The following is a 19,753-nucleotide window of genomic DNA, read 5'->3' on the forward strand; positions in this document are numbered from 1 at the left end:
AAGAGAAGAAGGTAAAATCGAGAAGATGATGACGAATACAGATTGATTTTGAACGATTTTGGCTTAGGGATGAGCATATTGATTTTGAATGAATACAGGACCGGATTGATTTTTAAAGAACAGAATGATTTTGAACGAACAGGAGCGGAGGTTTTAAGAAACTTTTTCCATTAGTGGGTCGTTTTCTTTCTCAGTTTCTTTTGGGTTGAATTAGGGGAGGGTAGTTTAGACAGTTTATGATATTTGGGGTTTTTGTATCACTTTTGTTTGGATGGGTTTTTTATAGATGGGTTATAACCCCTTTGGGGTTATAACTCGCTGACCGTTCTATTGCGGCAGATTTCTAGTACAGCCTCAGTCCTAATACCGGTTGTAACTACGGAAAATCCATAGCTGCACCCACACTTGAATTCATTATTCTTCACTAATAATTATTTGGTTTACATAGACTTCATTAAAGAGTTTTTCGGGAGCTCTAGATCTTGTTTTTTTTGGGAAGAAGAAGATAAGGATCAAAAAAGATCTCATCCCTTTCTCTCTCTTAGATATTTTCTGAAGTACTAGAGAATAGAAATGAATTTACAAATATAACCTTTACTTACAAGCTAAGCTATCTGGTCTAGATATTATGTAAACTATCCTAGGAATGTTATACTACACCGGCTTTCATCGGGCACCACATGTCGAGTATGGTTTTTGGTGTCTACATTTTTCCCTTTTTTCCTTGAGTATTGCTTGGAGAGCGATCCTTAAGGAAAAATCCGTTTTGGTATAGTCCTTGGAGCGAGACGTGTGTTGCATGAGTGGATGACTTTGACCTTTGTTGATGAAGGAACGAGCGAAAGAATAATTAATTGAAAAGTATATACTCGCCTCTTATTCTTTTGCGAAGTCCCGAACTTCGTTGTTATATAGATGCACCCTTTCTTGATCTTGTTGCTGAAGATCATGAGTTGTTGTTGGGACCATTCATTGATTCTCTTTTATTTTTCCCTTATATGTTTGGTTGTTGATTCATGCGTTATTATTTCGTGGATCATAATTCCTTCGTCTTGACTCCTCATGCTTAAGATTTTGATCAATCCAATCCTGATCTCTACTCGACACATCTACCCACTTCGCAGAGATTACGTTCGACGGCTCCCCTTTTTCGTATATTAAGTCGTCTTCCACAACGCGTATCTTCCTCAATAAGATCCGAGAAGTTCATTCTTCTGTCGGGATCGGCACAACCTCGCTAACTTTCCTCAGCTTTTCCTCCAGGGCTATGTATTCCTCATGATACTCCTGCAACTGTTTGTATGGTGTCCGTAAAAACAGTGATATCTGTAGAACTCATGACTCCTAGTCCCCGGAGTAGGTTCTCTTCCCGAATTCGGCAGCACCGGGATTTCCTCCATCAGTACTACTTCTCTCCACAGTCGTGTTGAGCCTCGGGAGTTTTAACTCCGTCCATGCTATCATGTTCAATCCCTGCTTCGTTGGCTTTATACTCTTAGTCTGGTGACTACCAACCTCATCACCTCGCGACTTTCAGTCTCTTCGCAGTGACCCGCCTTGGTTTTGGTCATCCTGTCTCAGCTCTCCCCCAGTGTTATTTCCAACCCTGCATGGGTCAGAGTGGCTGGCACGCCTTCCTCCTTCGTCCATTGCGACTCATTTTTCCTCCGTGAGATTTCCACTCCACTTGTACCCCCAATCTCCGTAGCTCATGTAATATTTCGTGATCCACATTCTCTTATCTTGTCTCGCCAATGCTTATTTATCGTTTATTTCGTTTGCTCTCATCCTCGCGCCTTCTTCCTTCTTCGCATCTTAGCCTATAATTTTCGTATCTCGCCTCCACTAGATGTATTCTTAGGTCTCTCTCCCGGTCATATCCTTCTAGTAGCCTTTTCCTCTGCATTCCTCGTTCGTCTTCTTCCTCGTAATCTTCATAAGGTCCTTTCCTTTGATATATGATTCGTTTTTGGGAAGAAGCCGTTATCGTTTCTGAATTTGTATCTCCTTCTTGCGAGATTCCCATCACCACTTCGTTGTAGTGTTCATTCCCTTGTTGTGTCATCCGGTCGCCTCGTTTTGCCATTCCATCTTGCTTTTCCGGTTGGTACCTTACTCGACGGGGTGTCTTACTTGGTTCTTTCGATGTCATATCCTTATCAACATCATCCTCATCCTCATCTTCTTGATTCGTCCCCTCTTCTGCAACATCCCTGGCTTTCATGATTCAGACAGGTTTCTTCATGGATTCATTTTCTTCGCTCGGCTTGTTCTTTCGTCGTCTTATGGTTCTTGTCCTTCCCCTCCCACTGATGTCCTTCCTTTTCTCCGAGCCTCCAACCGCTTGATCTGTACCACCTCTTCGCGAATTGCTCCTCCCAGTCCTCATATCTCGAAGTTCCTCCAAGACCTCCTGGTTCAAGTTTCCTTCATTTTCTGCGCGACATTTTCCTCTCACTTTGTCAGGCCTTCCTTCTCCTCGTCGTAGCTCTTCCTCGTGTCTCCGATTTATTTCGTGTTGCCTTTCGTTTTATCTTCGTATCTCCGCCTTTCATCGTCGTCCTCGTGAGCATATCTCCCTTTTTCGCTATATGTGTGCCTCCTTTTTCTTTGGTGGATGAAGGAACTTAAGCTATCCAAAGAAAAAGTAATATAGTGCTCCTTTGTCGCCTCCGCCTTACGTTCGTTAAGTCTTGAAGGTATTGGTCTCGTTTCGTGTTTTTTTTGGTTCCTCGTTGCATGATTTTGGTTTTTCGTTCATCCATTGATCTTCGCTTTGTTTGGATCTTGATTCGTGTTGTATCATTGTTCCTTTCATTCCCATTTTCTTTGCCCCATCGATTTCGCTTTTGCTTCCAGTTCGCTCCATCCACGACTTCATTTTCTTTCTTTCCTTTCTTTTTCTTTTGTTTTCTTTCTTTCTTTTGCCTCTTGAACATATTTTGTTTCCCTTGCTGCTCTATGAGGTCTTATTGCCCCTCCTAGTTAAGGTCTTATTGCGCCCCACCCTGTCATTAAGGGTCTTAAGTCGACGAAATCTAAGGTGCTCGTTATTCTTGCGAATAACGATCCATCAACCTCGCCTTAACATTTTCTATTGAGGTCTTACTTCGCGACAATACGACAGGCCTAATTATTCCCATGAATAATAACCCCATGATATTGCTGTCTTTTTTGGTCACGACTCTGGAGGGTGCCGTCCCTTTATGTTGACCCTGATTTCCCCTTCAAGGAGGTTAACCCTAACATGCATGTTGGTCTCCTCTCATCCGGTTATTACGACAGTCAGTTGTTTTCGTGACTTTTTATCCCTTTCACCGATGTGGCTATTGGTTACGAAGTCACACCCTAAGTGAGGTTTCTTTGGGACCGTGTGCATCGTAGCCAAGACTTGCCAGACGGACATGGACGGTAACGCTCCAGACGTCCCAGGCACCCGCAGCTCAACCGAATACGTTGGCGCCTTGGTCATATTTCTGCACCTCTTACCGAAGGTCATCGTAAAAGGGACCCTCAGCGGATAGGTCTTTTCATTGCCCCTAGATTTCTGTCTGAGAGTTGTTCACGTCGCACGTTAGGACTTTGTCTCTTACACTTTCGTGCGAACTAGGGTGCACGCCATGGATTCCCAGCCTTCCTAGGCGAAGGTTTTAAGGTTTCTCTTAAACCGTTTCGTGGATCTTATTTGCCTCCTACTTACCTTTTCTCTTTTCTTCTTTGTTTATTTTGGGTCTTATTTTTCTTTCTTCTCTTAATCTTTGGATATTGTTCATGCTTGTTGCTTTGTATGGCTGCTGTGCTTTTCCGAGTATAAGCTTATCTTGTTGCGATGAAAATTTTGTTGCTGGCACATGAGACAACATCCAAGTTTTTGCAACTTCGCGCTCAGCCCTTCCGCCTTGGCATCATCCATTAATGCTCTGCCAACCATGGTTGCTCCCTTGTTCGCAGTAGTACATGTTTCTTTTACTGGCTAGCTGGTTAAGGTTTGCAATCAGCTCCATTCGTATGTTTGGAATTATGTCGTTCTCCATTGCTCATCGTCGGCTCTCGGCTACAACTTTTCTCCCTTGCTATTGGCTCACTTTTCCTCTCTGTGGTTCGTTCCTTTTGAATATATCCTTACGAACTGAAGATAATTCTTCGTAAAATCCCACGCTACGAACGGCTCTAGCTTTCATGCGGGCTGTCCACGACATCACTACTTCTTCGTTTTAGGCCATTGATCACTTCGTGTTCTATCAAGGCTTTGTCAATATTGGTTGGGGAAACTTAGTCGAACCAATCTCGGGTCTCTCATCTTCTTCTCTTGCTCATTGGGCAGGGTTGTTCAATCTGTTGACGAAATAAGCCGCTTCCTCGTGAGTGCTTCGTCACGCTTCCCTTACTCCTTTTCTCTTCACTCGAAGGTCTTATAGTTGAGAGGCCATTTCTTCCACTTCCGCGAGATGGCAACGCTTCCTCCTATCATCTCGGCTTTACTAGCTGGTGCTGCTTGTCTTCGATTCTTTTCCAAAGTTTTATAGTTCTCCTTTGATCACCATCTCGTCAGTTCACTTCGTAATCAGCTCCAGCAAAGATCACTTCGTTGGTACAACAATTTCACGAGCCTTCCAATCCCACGAGATTCATCCGCCAAGACTTAACACGACATCTAGTTCGTCAACTTGCCACTTCGTCAGTCACATTCGAATTTGCAACTACGGAAATTCATCCATCTCCTTCCGTCGTCCTTATCATCATTCTCTCCCGTGACCCGTCTCTTCGTGAGTTGATTCCGTCGTCTCTGGTAACAGTGACCTCGTACACAATCCTAACGAGATTGGGATCACCGACTTTCCCCTTTCGATTTTGTTACTCGTGGCCATCGGTGCTGATTTATCTGAAATGATTTGTACCCTTGCTGGTGATTTCCAGGGTAAGTTCATGCATTTCGTATGTCCGTGTGAACTGACTTGCTGCGTCTGAGCTAGATCGGAACCTTATTGCCATCACTTCTTTCATAATCTTCCCTTTCACGGAGTATCCGCTACGAAGTAAATTTGGTGATGTTGTTGATGATGCTCTGGCGAATTCATCTTCGATTAAATTTACTTCGCGGTCACCCTTGAAGTAAGATGGATCAGGTCACGAAGTTAGAGTACTTTATTGTTATCACTTCGCTGGAGCTGAGTTCCTCGTTGAAGTAAGCTTCGTCTATATCCCTCGTTCCAAGAGCAACTTTGACCACACGAGTTCTCGTTAGTTGCGTTACTTCGTTGGCTTTGACCTTTCTTCTTCGTTGGCTTTGTCTCGTCCCATGCTTTCCTTCTCTATTCCATGAAAAGATGATTTGGATGTTGTTTTTACTTCGCAGCTTATACCTTCTGGATTCATCTTTGGTAATGCTCCTCCTTTCCTTGTCATGCTTCCATTCGTCCTCACGTCTCCTTTCTCCTTCATACCTTCGTTTTTGTGGCGCCCATTAAGCAATATCTATGTATGGCAAACAAGGCCATACAGGTGACTCCATTTAAGTACCTAGTTTTTTCTTTGATAGTACGTGGTTCCCTTCCTCCCAGCGAGACCGTTCGTCCCTCTTTCTTCGTTAAGTTTGCGGTTTTGCAACGTCAGTGCGTCTTCCTGTCTTGCTAGTCTGTCGTGTTGTCTCCACTGCGTCTTTATGTTCGTATCTCTTTTCCGTTGATGTGCCTGCCCTGTCGAGTAATCGACGAGCCATTTTCTCTTCTTCTCTTCGTGACGAAGTATATTTGTCGGAACTTGGTTTATCTCCTCATGACGAAGTAAATTTTATCACATCGACGGCTTTGCACGTTTCCTATCCGGTACTGCCATCGTTCTTTCTTCCACTTCGCCAATGATTTATCACATCGACGGTTGTGGCCTTCTTTCATCAAATCATAACTGATCATCCCTGCAACAAATTTTAAAGTCAAAGATAAATAAGAAAGAGTACTCCCTTTTAACCGTCGTCCTCTTCTTGATCCTCACGGAGTATCCTTTTCCTCTCATCTTCTGTCTTTGGGTATTCCATGAGGTAGCTTTGATTCCACGAGATAGCTTTTGTCCCACGAAATAGCTTCCATCCACGAGGTAGCTCTCCTCCACGAGGTATGTTCTCCGCATCCACAAAGCTTTAGTCCCACGAGGTAAATATTCACGAAGCAAATGTTTACGAAGTGAATGCTTCCACAAAGTGAATATTTGCAAATGTTCACGAAGCAAAAACTCTGTCCGAAGTGAGACTCGAACCCGTGTTCTGCATCTCCCAATACAAACCCTTGGTCGTATGTGCCAACTTCTGCTGCTCGTATAACACCACTTCTCGCCGACTATTCTGCCTCTAATTTGTGAAATGAAATATGACTTCATGGTATTTGTACTGTTCCTCAATCTTCCTGATTAAGCATTCGTTACTTCATCATCTTTGGTATCTTCTGTGCGTTCTTTCACGATTGGAATTCGCCGGGACTATCTTCTATGCGCTCTGATTTCTTCCCTTCATTTTGTTGAAGTGATTTCCACCTCGGATTTTAGTCGTCGGCTTTACCTCGTCGGCTTTACTTACCTCGTCGGATTTACTTTGTCCTCCTCCATCTTCCTCGTGGTCATATCTCCTTCGCCGTAGTTCATCTTCCTCCGAAGATACAGTGTTTCCTTCCGAATCTATGGCATTCATCTCCACGTTTTCGTTAAGTTGTCGGTTTTGTTGCCTCAACCTAGCATTATGTCTTACCAACTGCACCTGCTGTTCCGCCAAGTCCCGGTCCCGTTCTCGTTCACGGTGAAGCGTCTCCCTTAACTGGTCCAACGTCATGTTTTCTTCTCCGATATTCTCTTCCATCTCCTCGCGAGTCATCTTCCTCCTGATTAGGGGTTTCACCCAGTTCTTCCGATACCTCATCCTCCTCGTCATAGTTTGCCTCCGCCTTTTCTCGGTTCATTTCCTTCTTCGCAGTAGTCCCGGCTTTCACAATCTGACTAGGTTTCTCCACAGTCCCGGCGTTCACTTTCGATCTGCGTTTCCCTTGTATCATGGTCCTTCGTCTTTCATCCTTCACCAATATATCGTCATTTACCTCCTGATCCCGAGCCTCCAATCGTTTACTCCTTCTCAACACCATTTGTGATTTCGTCTGCCTCACCTTTCCCTTCATCGTTTACCTCGTTCTGAAATCCGTCCTTTTATCCACCTCTTTGCTAGTCTTTCCGCTTAATTCATGTTTCTAGCGCCAAAATGTAACTACGGAAAATCCATAGCTACACTCACACTTGTATTCATTGTTCTTCACTAATAATTATTTGGTTTACATAGACTTCATTAAAGAGTTTTTTGGGAACTCTAGAGATCTAGTTTTTTGGGGAAGAAGAAGATAAGGATAAAAAAAAATCTCGTCTCTTTCTCTCTCTTAGATATTTTCTTAAGTATTAGAGAGTAGAAATGAATTTACAAATATAATCTTTGTTTACAAATTAAGCTATCTTGGTCTAGATATTATGTAAACTATCCTAGAAATGTTATACTACACCGGCTTTCATTGGGCACCATAATGGGAGTATGGTTTTTGGTGAAAACCACTTGTCCACACCGGTGAAAACTCTCGATGATCTAATATTTGTGTATTTTGGCTCCATCATAATGATTTCTTGATTTTTCTTAAAGCTAAAACAGTTGTCCCCATTTTCTCTTTCAAAAGAAGAAAAATGGTTGCCACATTTCCCAACAGAATATCTTGATTTCAACAGAACTACCAATCTTACTACTGTAGAACAAACTGGCCCATAATTCACCAAATTTTAGCAGTCATAGACTTTGTTAAACTGCCCTTATCAAGAGACTACTAAATTGGTTGTTGACTTAGTTGGAGAGTGCTTGTCAAGGAGCTATTTACTAGGTTAAGTGATGTAATTTCAACTTGACCACTTCTGCATTTTTGACCTCTACATGTTCATTTGGGAGATTCACATTGTAAAATACTCAGGTCATTTCTCTACACTCCGTTCACATTTTAAGAATTGACCACTGCTCAACAATTCTATACCTACCGAGATAACATTCATAAATTTTGGGATTTTTTTTTAACAATACAATTAATTTAATTTAGACTGACTGTGAATGTCATAAACCAGTTTCATATCAAGGGTTGGCATTTCCGATTTTACACCTAGTTCTCCAGTCGATGAACACATCACATATTTAATCATTGCTTGTTCAAACAAAAAGTCGTCCATTCTGCAGTTCCCATTTCAAAAGACAAATTTGACCCATTAGCAGTAGGAGTAGGTCTATTATAGTACTAGGGAGGGACATTTTTGATTTTTCAGCCCGAAGCATTTCTAATCTTTTTGTGTCAATTGATCACTTAGATTTTACAAAAAAGTGGCCATATAAAAATCCTCCCTCATTTCGCTCGGTCGGTACAAAAAATATCTTGATGATAATCAAAATTTCTTTATACAAATGCGATCTCAATGTACATGCATATTCCCAACCACTTTAAAGGATTCGGCAAAGTTCACCCAGATATAATATGGTTCATCTAAAATATTATCCACATTCCACAACCACTTTGTAGCTGTATTGTGCAAGAAAATATCCGAACAACTTTTTCTTACTAGTACTTCTTTTCTTTACTAGTCAGTCAACCACGAATTAATCTCTATCATGCATCTGTGTGAACATCCAACAAACTCATCAATTGTAATTTATTAGTAATTAAGTTGTCGCGGTTTAATTTCTTCTCTTAATTGATACTCATGAAAGTCTTCTTCGTCGTCGTGTTGTCCGGATGAGTGTCAGAAGTTCTCTCTATATATGCATTTCGGCAGTGTTATGACAACCAAAGAAGAAAACAAGCTAGCTAGAATTTCTTTTATCAGGAGCAGCTGAAATGGCAACTACTTTAGGCACTTCAGCCAGAAATGAAGATCCATCGCTCTCTTCCCCAGAGCTTCCACCCTGTCTCGTTGCCTGTTCACCACCTCCGCCTCCGCCTCTCCCTCCCACTAGATCTTGGCATAAAAACTGGCAGTGGCATCGCCAATGTCCCCAGGCCCATTCATATTCAAATTCACCTCCTCCGCCTCCTCCCCCTCCTCCTCCCCCTCCCACTAGATTTTGCTGCAACAACTGGCAGCGGCTTTGCGAATCTCCTACTACTCGATGGACTCCTGCTCCCAAGTCTCCTACACAATTGCCTCCTGCTCCCCCGCCTGTTCCGGGCCCGTTACGGCACTTGTACAGACCATACTCAGGTATGTGTAATAAAAATTTGTTTAGTTACTTCTATGCTAATTTAGTTTATGGTTATTAAGAGTATGGATACTTTTTTTTTATCGAAAAGCACTCTTAATTTTGATCATGATTCTAACAAGGTCAGGATCAAATTTAAAAACCTTGAATTAGAAGCATAATCTTTTTTTTTTTTTTGATAAAGAAATTTTCTATTAAGATCTAGTGAGGTTCAGGCAAAGAGTGCCTTGATAACAAACTGACCATCCATGGTGAATAATCATTTTACTCTTCTACACAGAGTTTATCAGACCTTACTCTCTTAGAAATGGCATCTGCTAACTGATTGCCATCCCTTTTTACATAACAAATTTTCCAACTAGAAAAAAAAAGATAAAATAAGTTCGATTTCTCTAAGGATCTTATTATTCTCCCATCTGACATAGATATTGTCACTGTCAGTGGTAATAGAGTTAGCAACAACTTCCGCATCTGCTACCAGGTGAATGCTATCAATCTTCAAGTTTTTAATCCATTTTAAAGCCTCCAACATTACCATGCACTCCCAACCTCAGAATCCATCACTCCGGCTGCATTTTGTCCTGCAATGGAAATGAGCACCATACCAGTGCCAATCTCATTATAACATTATTCAATGAGACATCTACATAAGCTTGTAAGATCAAAGGATCTTCCTGTCTGACTACTGAATCATTGTTTAGAGTAGTATCAACATGATTTATAGACATATTGAAGTTATGCAAATGATAAGTAATTTTAGAAACAGTGCAAGAAGGGTTGAGAGTTTTATCCTGGAAGATGCATTCACATTTTTCTATCCAAATGACCCACCAACCAACCATGAGAGTATTTCTCCACAAATTTTGGTCACTCACTCCAACTTTATGTATGTTATTAAACCAAGAAAACATCCAATCCAAGACTAGTTTGCCCTAACTTGATCAACATCAATATTGACCATTCTCCAAACATCTCTAGCATGAGAACAACTGATTAACAGATGATAGAGAGATTCTTCATCATTGTTCCATATACAACATTGAGTATACTTGGAACTATTGTGAATAGAAGTCTCAGTCTAGCAAGAACAATTCCCTTAAGAAATTTCCAAATGAATAACTTGTTCATGTGTGGAAGTTCCATTTTCCACAAAGCCTTCCAAGTACCTTTAGGAACATTATTAAGTGCAGCTTGATTGGTAACTTTGTTCTCAACCAATTTGTTATAAGCACTTTTAACAGTGAAAACACCATCTTTGGTAGACTTCCATTTGATGACATCTTATTCAGTGGGTGTAATAATCATTCTTGATCCTGTTAACTACATCAGTGGAGAAGAGATCTTGAAGCAATGAAATATTCCAAGAAGAAGAATTAAGAATCATTAGCTTACTTACCAGAATATATGAGAGATGAGTAGGGCAGTTTGGACTTGGTTTAGTTTCAAGTCCAATAATCCAGTTATCATACCAAATTCTAGTTTTTCTCCCATTATTAGTCTCTATGTTGTAATTAGCTAGAAGCACAGATATACCAGTTTTTGTGCCTCTCTAAATCCAAGAAGTATTATTTTTCTTCTTACTAATATGTGGGAAATCTTCATTCATGAAATATTTAGCTTTGAAAATTAGATTAACCAACTGATATTAATGAAAACAAATCCTCCATGCTAATTTAGTGAGAAGAGCATGATTAATCATTTCCAAATCTCTAAAAGCAAAACCACCCAAATCTTTGGGGATGCAAGGCTTCTGCCAAGCAATGAATTTAGTACCCTTGTTATTTTTATAGCCCACCAAATTTGTCTCTGCTGAGAGTCAAGTTTTTTGATTAAGTTCTTTGGCATCTTAAATGTGCTCATCTAATACATAGGTACATAGTTGAGTACAGCTTTAACCATAGGTGTTCTTCCTGTTCGACATAAGTTGATTCCTTATCAGTTAGATAATCTTCTTTCAAAAGCAATGTTCACTTCTTCAAAGGAGTTCACTTTAGGTTTGCCAACAAGTAAAGGAGAACCAAGATATTTTTCCTTCTTGTCCATATATTTAACACCAAGGATGTTTCCGAGAGTATCATACACATCGGGATCCATATTGTTGCTGAACAAAATGGAAGATTTGTCAAAATTAATGACTTGACCAGATTGTGAACTAAAGTCTTGCATTACATGCAATAAATTATTCACACTGGTTAAATTAACTTATAAAAATAAGACAATCATCTGTAAAAACTAATAATTAATAGGAGGAGCTCCTCTGGCAGCTTTGATGCCTTTGATTTCCTTTGAATGATGAGCAAGCTGTAAGTGTTCTTGAGAGCCATTCCATAAATAAAATAAATAAATATGCAGACAATGGATCTCAGAACAAGGTGATCCATTGAGAAGAATTGATAAATAAGTAGTACTAATGCATTGGATTAATTGATTTCATTCTTCTGAAAAACCAAAACTTGAAAGGAATTTATGAAGAAAAGTCCATTATAACCTATCAAATGCTTTAGACATATCCACTTTGAGAGCAAGCCAACCACTTTCACCCTGTTTTTTCCTCATAGGGTGAATTGGCTCATGAGCAATAATAGTGTTGTCATTGATCAACCTACCAGATACATAGGTTGATTGATAAGGAGAAACAATTTAAGAAATGAGAGGCTTCATCCCGCTGACCATAATCTTGGGTATAATTTTTTATGAAGTACTACAGACCAATAGGCCTAAAGTCAGAAGGAGTCGTAAGTTTTTAGTTTTAGGAATGAGAGATATGTAAATCTTGTTCATATATTGAAGCATAAATCCTGAAGAGAATAAACTTTTAACCATTTCACAAACCTCTGGTCCAACAATACTCCATTCTGAGTTGTAGAAACCAGCTTGAAACCCTTCTGGTCTTGGAGCTGACCAATTTTCCATCCTTTTAAGGTACTAAGAATTTCCTCATCAGTTGGTGGAGACATATGTATACTATTCTCTTCATCGGTGACAATTAGAGGAATGCGATTATAAATTTTTTATTGAATAACAGGTGATGTGGAAGTACCTATTTCTTTGAAATGATCAGTTAATAATTTGGATATATCATCTCTATAATGTAACCAATTACCATTCGTATCTTTCAAGGAGTCAAATTTTTTTCTATCTCTCTTTCTTTTTGTTAAAGTATGTAAATACTTAGTATTATTTTACATATCTTTTAATAAATTATCTCTTGATTTTTTTTGTGGAAGTCATGATGAATTTGATGCCACTTCTTGAGTCCTTCATTAATTTCAAAAGCTCTGGAAGTATTCTCTGGAAAATGAGGTAGTTGTTGCACCTCAAATAAATGTTGTTAAAGTATATCCATTTTTTTGATGAATGTCACTAAAGTGATTTCTGTTCCATCTAGAAAGAGCAATCCTTCTATGTTTGCAATTTTTTTGAAGAGTTTAAAAGATGCAGAACTATGAACTTCTTAGAGTTCGGAAATTAAGTATTCCATTTAGCATTACCCAATACCATATCAATTCTAGATCTTCTCTAACATGTAACAAGATTATTACTTGTCCAAGTGTGTTCTTCGCAAATAAAACTAATATCTTCCGGACCAATAAAATGAAGCACAGAAGTATCCCATCCATCACTTGAAGAAGAAGTAGAAGTATTAGAAGTAATAAGATGAATATTCAGATCACCCATTAATATGCATGTCTCATATTCTTACTCAACTCCTCGATGAAATTCCACTGTTTTTTCTTTTTTGAAGGATTACAGTAACCATACATGCATGAAAGAACTCACTCAGGTTGACTTGGATCATCTTGAATTAAAGCATGAATCATATTATCTTCACAACCAAGAATTTCACAGCTAAAACAAGGCCACCATAAAGGCCTTCTGGCTGAAGAAATCTTATATTAGGAAAATTATATGTCATTAATAAAGGTTGTAACTTAATTTCTTCAAGTTTAGTCTCAAAATAGTGACAAAAACAGTGGTTTTAACAAACTTTTTAGTGTTGTTCTTGGAAATAGGAGAAGCATCATTTGCAGAAACTGTTGTAATGTTTTTCCTGATGTTATTGACCTTTCCAAAAAAAAAAAAGGTTTCTCATGAGCTTTGAGTATATAATTAGCATCATCTTTACAAGCCCCTTTAGAATGATTGATGACATAACAATCAGTACAGATACCACTGGGTTGTCTTTCATAGAAAAATTTCTGCCTCCAGATAATTCCTGCATTGATAATACATTTGACTCCCCTTCTTAAAGGCATTGAAAGGTCTATGTTAACACAGACTTTCACAGGGTCACAACTCACCGGAATGGCATCTTTAGGTTCAATTCCTGTGAATTCTCCCATAACCTCCCCCCATCTTGGTAACAAAAGCAACGTTCATATGTTCAGGTAATAAATATTTAAGTTGAATCCAAAATTGCTGAAAACCCCAATGTTTTTCAGGGTAGATCATTCTTGGTATATAATCATGGACCAGTAGCAGGTGTTTATTGATGATCCAAGGCCTTTGTTCAATAAATGTATTCAAGAGATCCCATTTGCTAACCTTGAAGATCATCATATTTGGTTCAACTTCAACAATCTTCGCATCTTCTGAATCCATAAAAGGCCAAGTGAAGCTAATTTATTTCTCAACTGATTGGAAATTCATTTTTCCCTCCATAATTACTTTCCCAATAGAACTAGCCTCCCAATTAGTTTCTTCTTCCTCTAAGCTGTTATTTTCTTGATGAAGGATCACAACCTCATTAGAGTCGCCAAGATCTAAAAGTAGTATGCTTAAACTTATTGACTAAATCACCCACTTGACTGGAGCTTCCTTCTTCCATATTGTCAGTATTGTTATATTGAAGATGGGACTGACGGGAGAAGGGGGATGGATTCATGTTAATATGAGTATTAGGGTTCTAACAAAATAAGTGACATGAATATAAAGATATATTCTGTCTATAACTTTGGAAACTAGAGTATTGAGGAAATCTAATTGTATAGCAAGTAAAACAGTTGGTTGCTGACTAATACTAAATAAATAGGAAACTGACTTTCCGTCTACAAATGATATAGCGGAGTTTGAAATTTTTTGAATTGGCAAAAAAGCGGGATAAAATTGAACTTTGACTGAGCGATTCGAAACAGAGCTGAAACTCATTCCACATTACAACAGATTTATCATTACTACCAACACGGGACATTTTTGTAAGCAAAAGCTTGAAGATATACTCAGCTAACGATACGATCACAACAAATATATAGGCAATCGCCATTAGAGATAGGTCAAACTATAAACACATCATGGAGAAACAAGAACGTTAGAAACTCATGAAGAAAGATGAAATCCTAGTTTTTTTTTTCAAGAAGAAAATAGATAAAATCAAAATTTTCCAGCATAAGATTTTAAAAACTTATAAAAAAATATTAAAAACATTCTAATGCAATAGACAGAATAAAGTTAAGCATAGAGGAACCAAAGAAAAATAACAGAGTAAGGATTAATCAAACACATTGAAGAACTTTTTTTCACTGGGTCGGCATAATTTTGGTCGCCCGATTCGCAGAGCAATTATCCACTATTAATATCATTTTCTTGACCAACTACAAGCATAATCTTTGATTTGGAATGTTATTCAGGAAACAAAAGGAGACCCCTGAAATACTTGAAATTATATAAATTAGTGATAAAAGGTGACCTGAATAAAGCTAAGGAGTTCTTCCAAGCGGATGCAGAGGCGATTACGGCAGGTATCACAAAATCATCTGAGACCGCATTACATGTAGCTATAAGATCAGGGCACACGGACTTCGTAGAGAAGCTGGTATGGCAAATGTCAGCGAGAGACCTGGAAATTAAAGAAATGAACAATGGTGATACGGCTCTTCACACTGCTGCAATAGCTGGAAATATCCAAGCCGCTCGAGTCATGGTGGAAAAGAACCCGAACTTGCCCCAAATACGTAATAAAAATGGATGGATCCCGTTGTCAAGTGCTGCTTATTGTTCATCATATAAACAAAAGGAGATGATGGAGTATCTTTTGAGTGTCACTAAACACAACAATCGTAGTCCATTCTACGGTCGTGCTGGTGGTGAACTTATTTGCACTATAACTAGAGCAGGCCGCCACGGTAAGGTTTTCAAACTGAATGTCTTTATTCTTACAAATGTCACTAGCTGGCACACTCTATGGTTTGTCGTATCGGTCTGATCAGTATAGGTGGTACATGCATGACCTGAAACTGACTAATTGGTCTAGTAAGTGATGAACTTAGGACAAGTTTATTGTTGAATTCATTCAACAAGAAGTGGTTGTTTTCCATAATTCTTATGTTGTTAGACTTTGAGGAAACATAAATTTTACGTACACATACACCAAACAATGTATACTTATAACATATCCATATTTCTTGTCACAGGAATTGCCAAAAAACTGATCGAGGAGTATCCAAATTTGGCAACAGACAAAGATAAACATGGTATTTGTGCATTAGAAGTATTGGCCGAGATGTCATATGCATTTCAAAGTGGAAGCCAACTAACTACATGGCAACGCTTCATCTATCCATGTAATCACTCTTCCTGCACACATATATTTATCAAGTCACCACCAAAAACTTGGTGATCAAGTCTATAACGTGACCTCCAAGAGAGGGCATCTGGCCAAGGGCTTGGAAAAGGCCATGCAACTTTTTTTCTTCGTTTTTCATGTTTTTTTTTGTTTTTTTACACACTAAGAATGTAGATATGTGGTGGCACAGATATCGACGTGGACTTGCATGTATCTCCTCTCATCTCTGGAGAAGGCACTGACCTCCCAACAACCAGAGGAAGAAAATCCATAATGAACAAGTTTCCCTCTTTAACCTACTTTACTGAAGGTATGGAAAAACTCTTACAATAGAACTTTATTAAATTAATCCGTGATAAATTAATAATTTCGTTAAAATAATATCATTTGTCAGTACCGACTTGGATCATTGTGTTAAATTAATAACCCCGTTAAATTTATAAGATAATAAAAAATTTAAACTTCCATTAGGCCCAACTAATATATAAATTAATAATCAGTGCACTACATTATGATATCTTATGAAAATAGGAATCCAAAGTCTTTTGTTTCTTGTTCACATTTATATAACATAGGACTTTATCTCAAATATGTTGTAGTCTCTTAAGAAGTTCCGGAATGATTTTGTTATGTTCTTCTTGTTGTTTTAATTATAACATCAAAGTATCTATATTTACACACATAATATGCAATATATTATCAGATATTATGCCATAAATGAATTTGAATTGAAATTAACATATCCATTTACTTGTTATTATAGGAAAACGGTCCACAAACTTACCTTTAAAACTTAATTTAGCCATGTTCATATGTTAATAACTCATTCATTTATCGATAAATTAATACTTCACTAAATTGATAGAATTTAGCAGTCCTAAAGCTACTAATTTATCGAAGTTTTAATGGACTTGCTAGTTTCTCTTGATGTTGTTTAGTTATCTACACACTTTGAAAACCGTATAAATGTTTGGTTTTTATTGCAGTGATCCAATCAACGAAAGGTGTGTTGTGGCAAGGTGTAACACAACTAGGTATATACTATACATTAACAATGTTGCATTAGTTCACATGTATATTAGACTCCTTATTGTCTTCAAGCATATGCTGCTTACAATGCCACAAAAATGAAAACTTCTACAAGAAACCTCTTACCATTAATAATCTGCTTAGTGTATTTCTCATGTATAACTTGAGTTTGATTTCCTCAGTTCCAGGAAGCAAAAAGGTCTACAAAAAAAAGTTGATGCATAAGCAAGCCTTAGATTTGGTTAAATGCATTTGTGAACAAATCTCTGAAGTTAGTTATTCAGAAATATCGGAAATTCTCACATCGACTAACATTTTGAGCAAGGCTATAACAAGTGGAACAGTTGAAGTCGTAGCCGAGTGTATCCAAACATTCCCCGATCTAGTTTGGTTTAAAATGAACAAGCGAAATCTATTTGAGATTGCAATTGAAGAGCGTCATGAAAGAATATTTAATCTTGTGTGTGAGATGGATGAGGTTAAAAAGACGTTTGTTTATTTAAGGGACGAAACATCAGGTAACACTATTCTACATTTGGCTGCCAAGTTAGCACCCCCTGCTCAACTGAATTCAGTATCTTGTGTTGCCCTTCAAATGCAACGAGAGCTGCAATGGTATAAGGTATGGAAATATTGACATATATCATATATACGAGCTCTAAATACAATACTGGAGAACAACTTTATTGAAACCACAACTTGTAATTATATTTGTACAGGAGGTAGAAAAGATCTCTTTACCGATAAACAAAGTAATAAGGAACAAGGATGGGAAAATTCCCCAAGCTTTATTCAGAGAACAGCATAAAGAACTAATGAGGAAAGGGGGGGATTGGATGAAAGGTACAGCTGAATCATGTATGCTAGTAGCCACTCTTATCGCTACTGTAGTTTTCGCTGCTGCTTTTACCGTACCCGGTGGAAATTATGAAAGTGGCAGTAACAACAAAGGAATCCCAATCTTCTTACACGAGGCCTCATTCATGGTATTCGCTGTAACAGACAGCTTAGCGCTCTTCTCTTCAATTACGTCGGTTCTTATGTTCTTATCGATATTAACTTCACGTTTCAGAGAGGAAGATTTCCTTGAGTCGTTGCCTAGAAGACTGATGATAGGACTTGCAACGCTTTTCTTCTCTATAATTACTATGATGGTTGCCTTCAGTGCAACACTAGCTATTGCAATTGGGCCAAAGTTCGGATGGTTTCCAATACCTTTAGCTGTAATGGCTTGCGTGCCTATCACCCTTTTTGCATTCTTGCATTTTCATTTGTTTTTCGAGATAGCTTGGTCTACTTATCGCCCTGCGCTATTTCGTAGACATAAGATGCTTTACTAATTTTATTTTTTTTATGTAAATTGGGCAAGTGTTCTGACAAAATTTAAGACATCTGATTAGTACTCACTATGATTCTATCCTATGTTTGGTTGTTTCATTTTTCTGTTATAGTCCATCTCTCTTACAATTGTGGACAAACAGGAATTTGGTAGACAAAATTAGGTTTTGATAGGTTTATTCAATATGAGAAAACCGAACATAAAACTCTATTTATATATGTACATGACTTGTCATACAAGGAATATAATTGTCATAGCTTGGCATACAAGACATAAAAATTTAAACTAAAACTATAAATATAAAAATAATACTGTAATGGGAAAATAAAGAATAAGTTTCATATTCTCTAACACCCTCCCTCGATCTAAGTGGATGATCATAAACAGTAACCTTAGAGCGTAGAGAAGAAAAATGATCTCGTGAAAGACGTTTAGTGAAGACATCAACAACCTGATCCTTAGAACGGACAAATCGAACAAATAACTGGTCACGTTTAACTCTTTCTCGAACAAAATGATAATCGATTTCAATATGTTTAGTAAGACCATGAAATATTGGATTAAGATTAAGATCAGCACCACTATTATCATACCATAAGACAGGAGGAGTGCAGACAGGAACTTGAAGTTCTTTGAGTAGAAACTCAATCCATATGAGCTCCGCAGTAGCAGTAGCAAGTCCCCGATATTCAGCCTCATTACTTGACTTGGAGACTATTTTATGCTTTCTATCACTCCATGAAATGATATTCGATCCTAAGTAAACATAATAACCACTAGTGGATCACCGGCCCAATCAGTATTCGTGTAGGATTGAAAATTCAGTTTCAAAGAAGAAGAGGGTCGGAGAGTAATACCATTGTAAATAATGCAGGATTCGCTTGACAAGAAGAACATGCTTGTCAGTAGGATGTTGCATAAACTGAAAAACTTTATTAATCGATAAGGCAAGTTCAGGTCGTGTGATCAACAAGTAGTGAAGACCTCTAACAAGACTTCGATATTCTGTATGGTTTTTGAAAGGAACGCCACCTTGTGGATTTAACTCTGTATAAGTAGTAAAAGGAGTACCCACAGTCTTTGCTCCTTGCATATTGGCACGCTCCAATAAGTGTTATATATAACGACGCTAAGAGAGAAACAATGATAGACGCATTTATGTGTCTAATTTGTCCCAATTGTTTAATTGTTAGTGCTCGATTTTGTACTTATTTGGTTATTTTATGTCTTTGTAGGTGTTTTTGGAGAAATAAGCTTTTGCGGCGAAATTGGCTAAAAAGTGGTTTTTGCGCTCGTGGGAGAAAATTACTATACGGACTCTCACTTTGGATAAGGGGTAACCTAATTACTAAGGGGCACCCCATTTCAGGGCATGTACTAAAGGGACACCGGAACTGGATAGGGGGAAGTCATCTTCAAAGTTTCAAAACTGGATTTTGGCGGAAAAAAAGGCAGCAGCGTCAACAGTTTTGGATCAAGGAATTGAGCGACCTAGGAGGCGATTCAATGGGCAAATTTGGTACCCACGGACTCTACAAGACATAAGGGACCTGTTAGAAGCGATTAGACC

General features: G+C 38.4%; 1 protein-coding gene across 2 annotated transcripts; it reads left to right on the forward strand.

The window, feature by feature from the left end:
• Positions 1 to 8,796: 8,796 nt before the first annotated feature.
• Positions 8,797 to 18,223, forward strand: LOC113349204 (ankyrin repeat-containing protein At5g02620-like). 2 transcript variants are annotated; one of them, XM_026593136.1, is made up of 8 exons: positions 8,797 to 9,255; positions 14,881 to 15,375; positions 15,664 to 15,813; positions 16,006 to 16,125; positions 16,802 to 16,849; positions 17,027 to 17,466; positions 17,564 to 17,830; positions 17,917 to 17,985. In XM_026593136.1, exons 1-8 carry the CDS (start codon positions 8,892 to 8,894, stop codon positions 17,932 to 17,934), a joined length of 1,902 nt encoding a protein of 633 aa, XP_026448921.1. In that variant the 5' UTR covers positions 8,797 to 8,891; the 3' UTR covers positions 17,935 to 17,985. The 2 variants fall into 2 exon arrangements, with proteins under 2 accessions (XP_026448921.1, XP_026448920.1); XM_026593135.1 differs by having other exon boundaries at positions 17,564 to 18,223.
• Positions 18,224 to 19,753: the final 1,530 nt, after the last annotated feature.

Source organism: Papaver somniferum, chromosome 2, assembly GCF_003573695.1.
Source record: "Papaver somniferum cultivar HN1 chromosome 2, ASM357369v1, whole genome shotgun sequence".
Classification (NCBI taxonomy): Eukaryota; Viridiplantae; Streptophyta; class Magnoliopsida; order Ranunculales; family Papaveraceae; genus Papaver; species Papaver somniferum.

What these genes read in the sequence shown, in the direction of transcription:
- LOC113349204 (XM_026593135.1), top strand. Translation starts at nt 8,892, where the DNA reads ATGGCAACTACTTTAGGCACTTCAGCCAGAAATGAAGATCCATCGCTC. An exon ending in CTTGTACAGACCATACTCAG is followed by an intron (nt 9,256 to 14,880) that starts GTATGTGTAATA and finishes AATGTTATTCAG; the next exon opens with GAAACAAAAGGAGACCCCTG. An exon ending in GAGAGCTGCAATGGTATAAG is followed by an intron (nt 17,467 to 17,563) that starts GTATGGAAATAT and finishes ATATTTGTACAG; the next exon opens with GAGGTAGAAAAGATCTCTTT.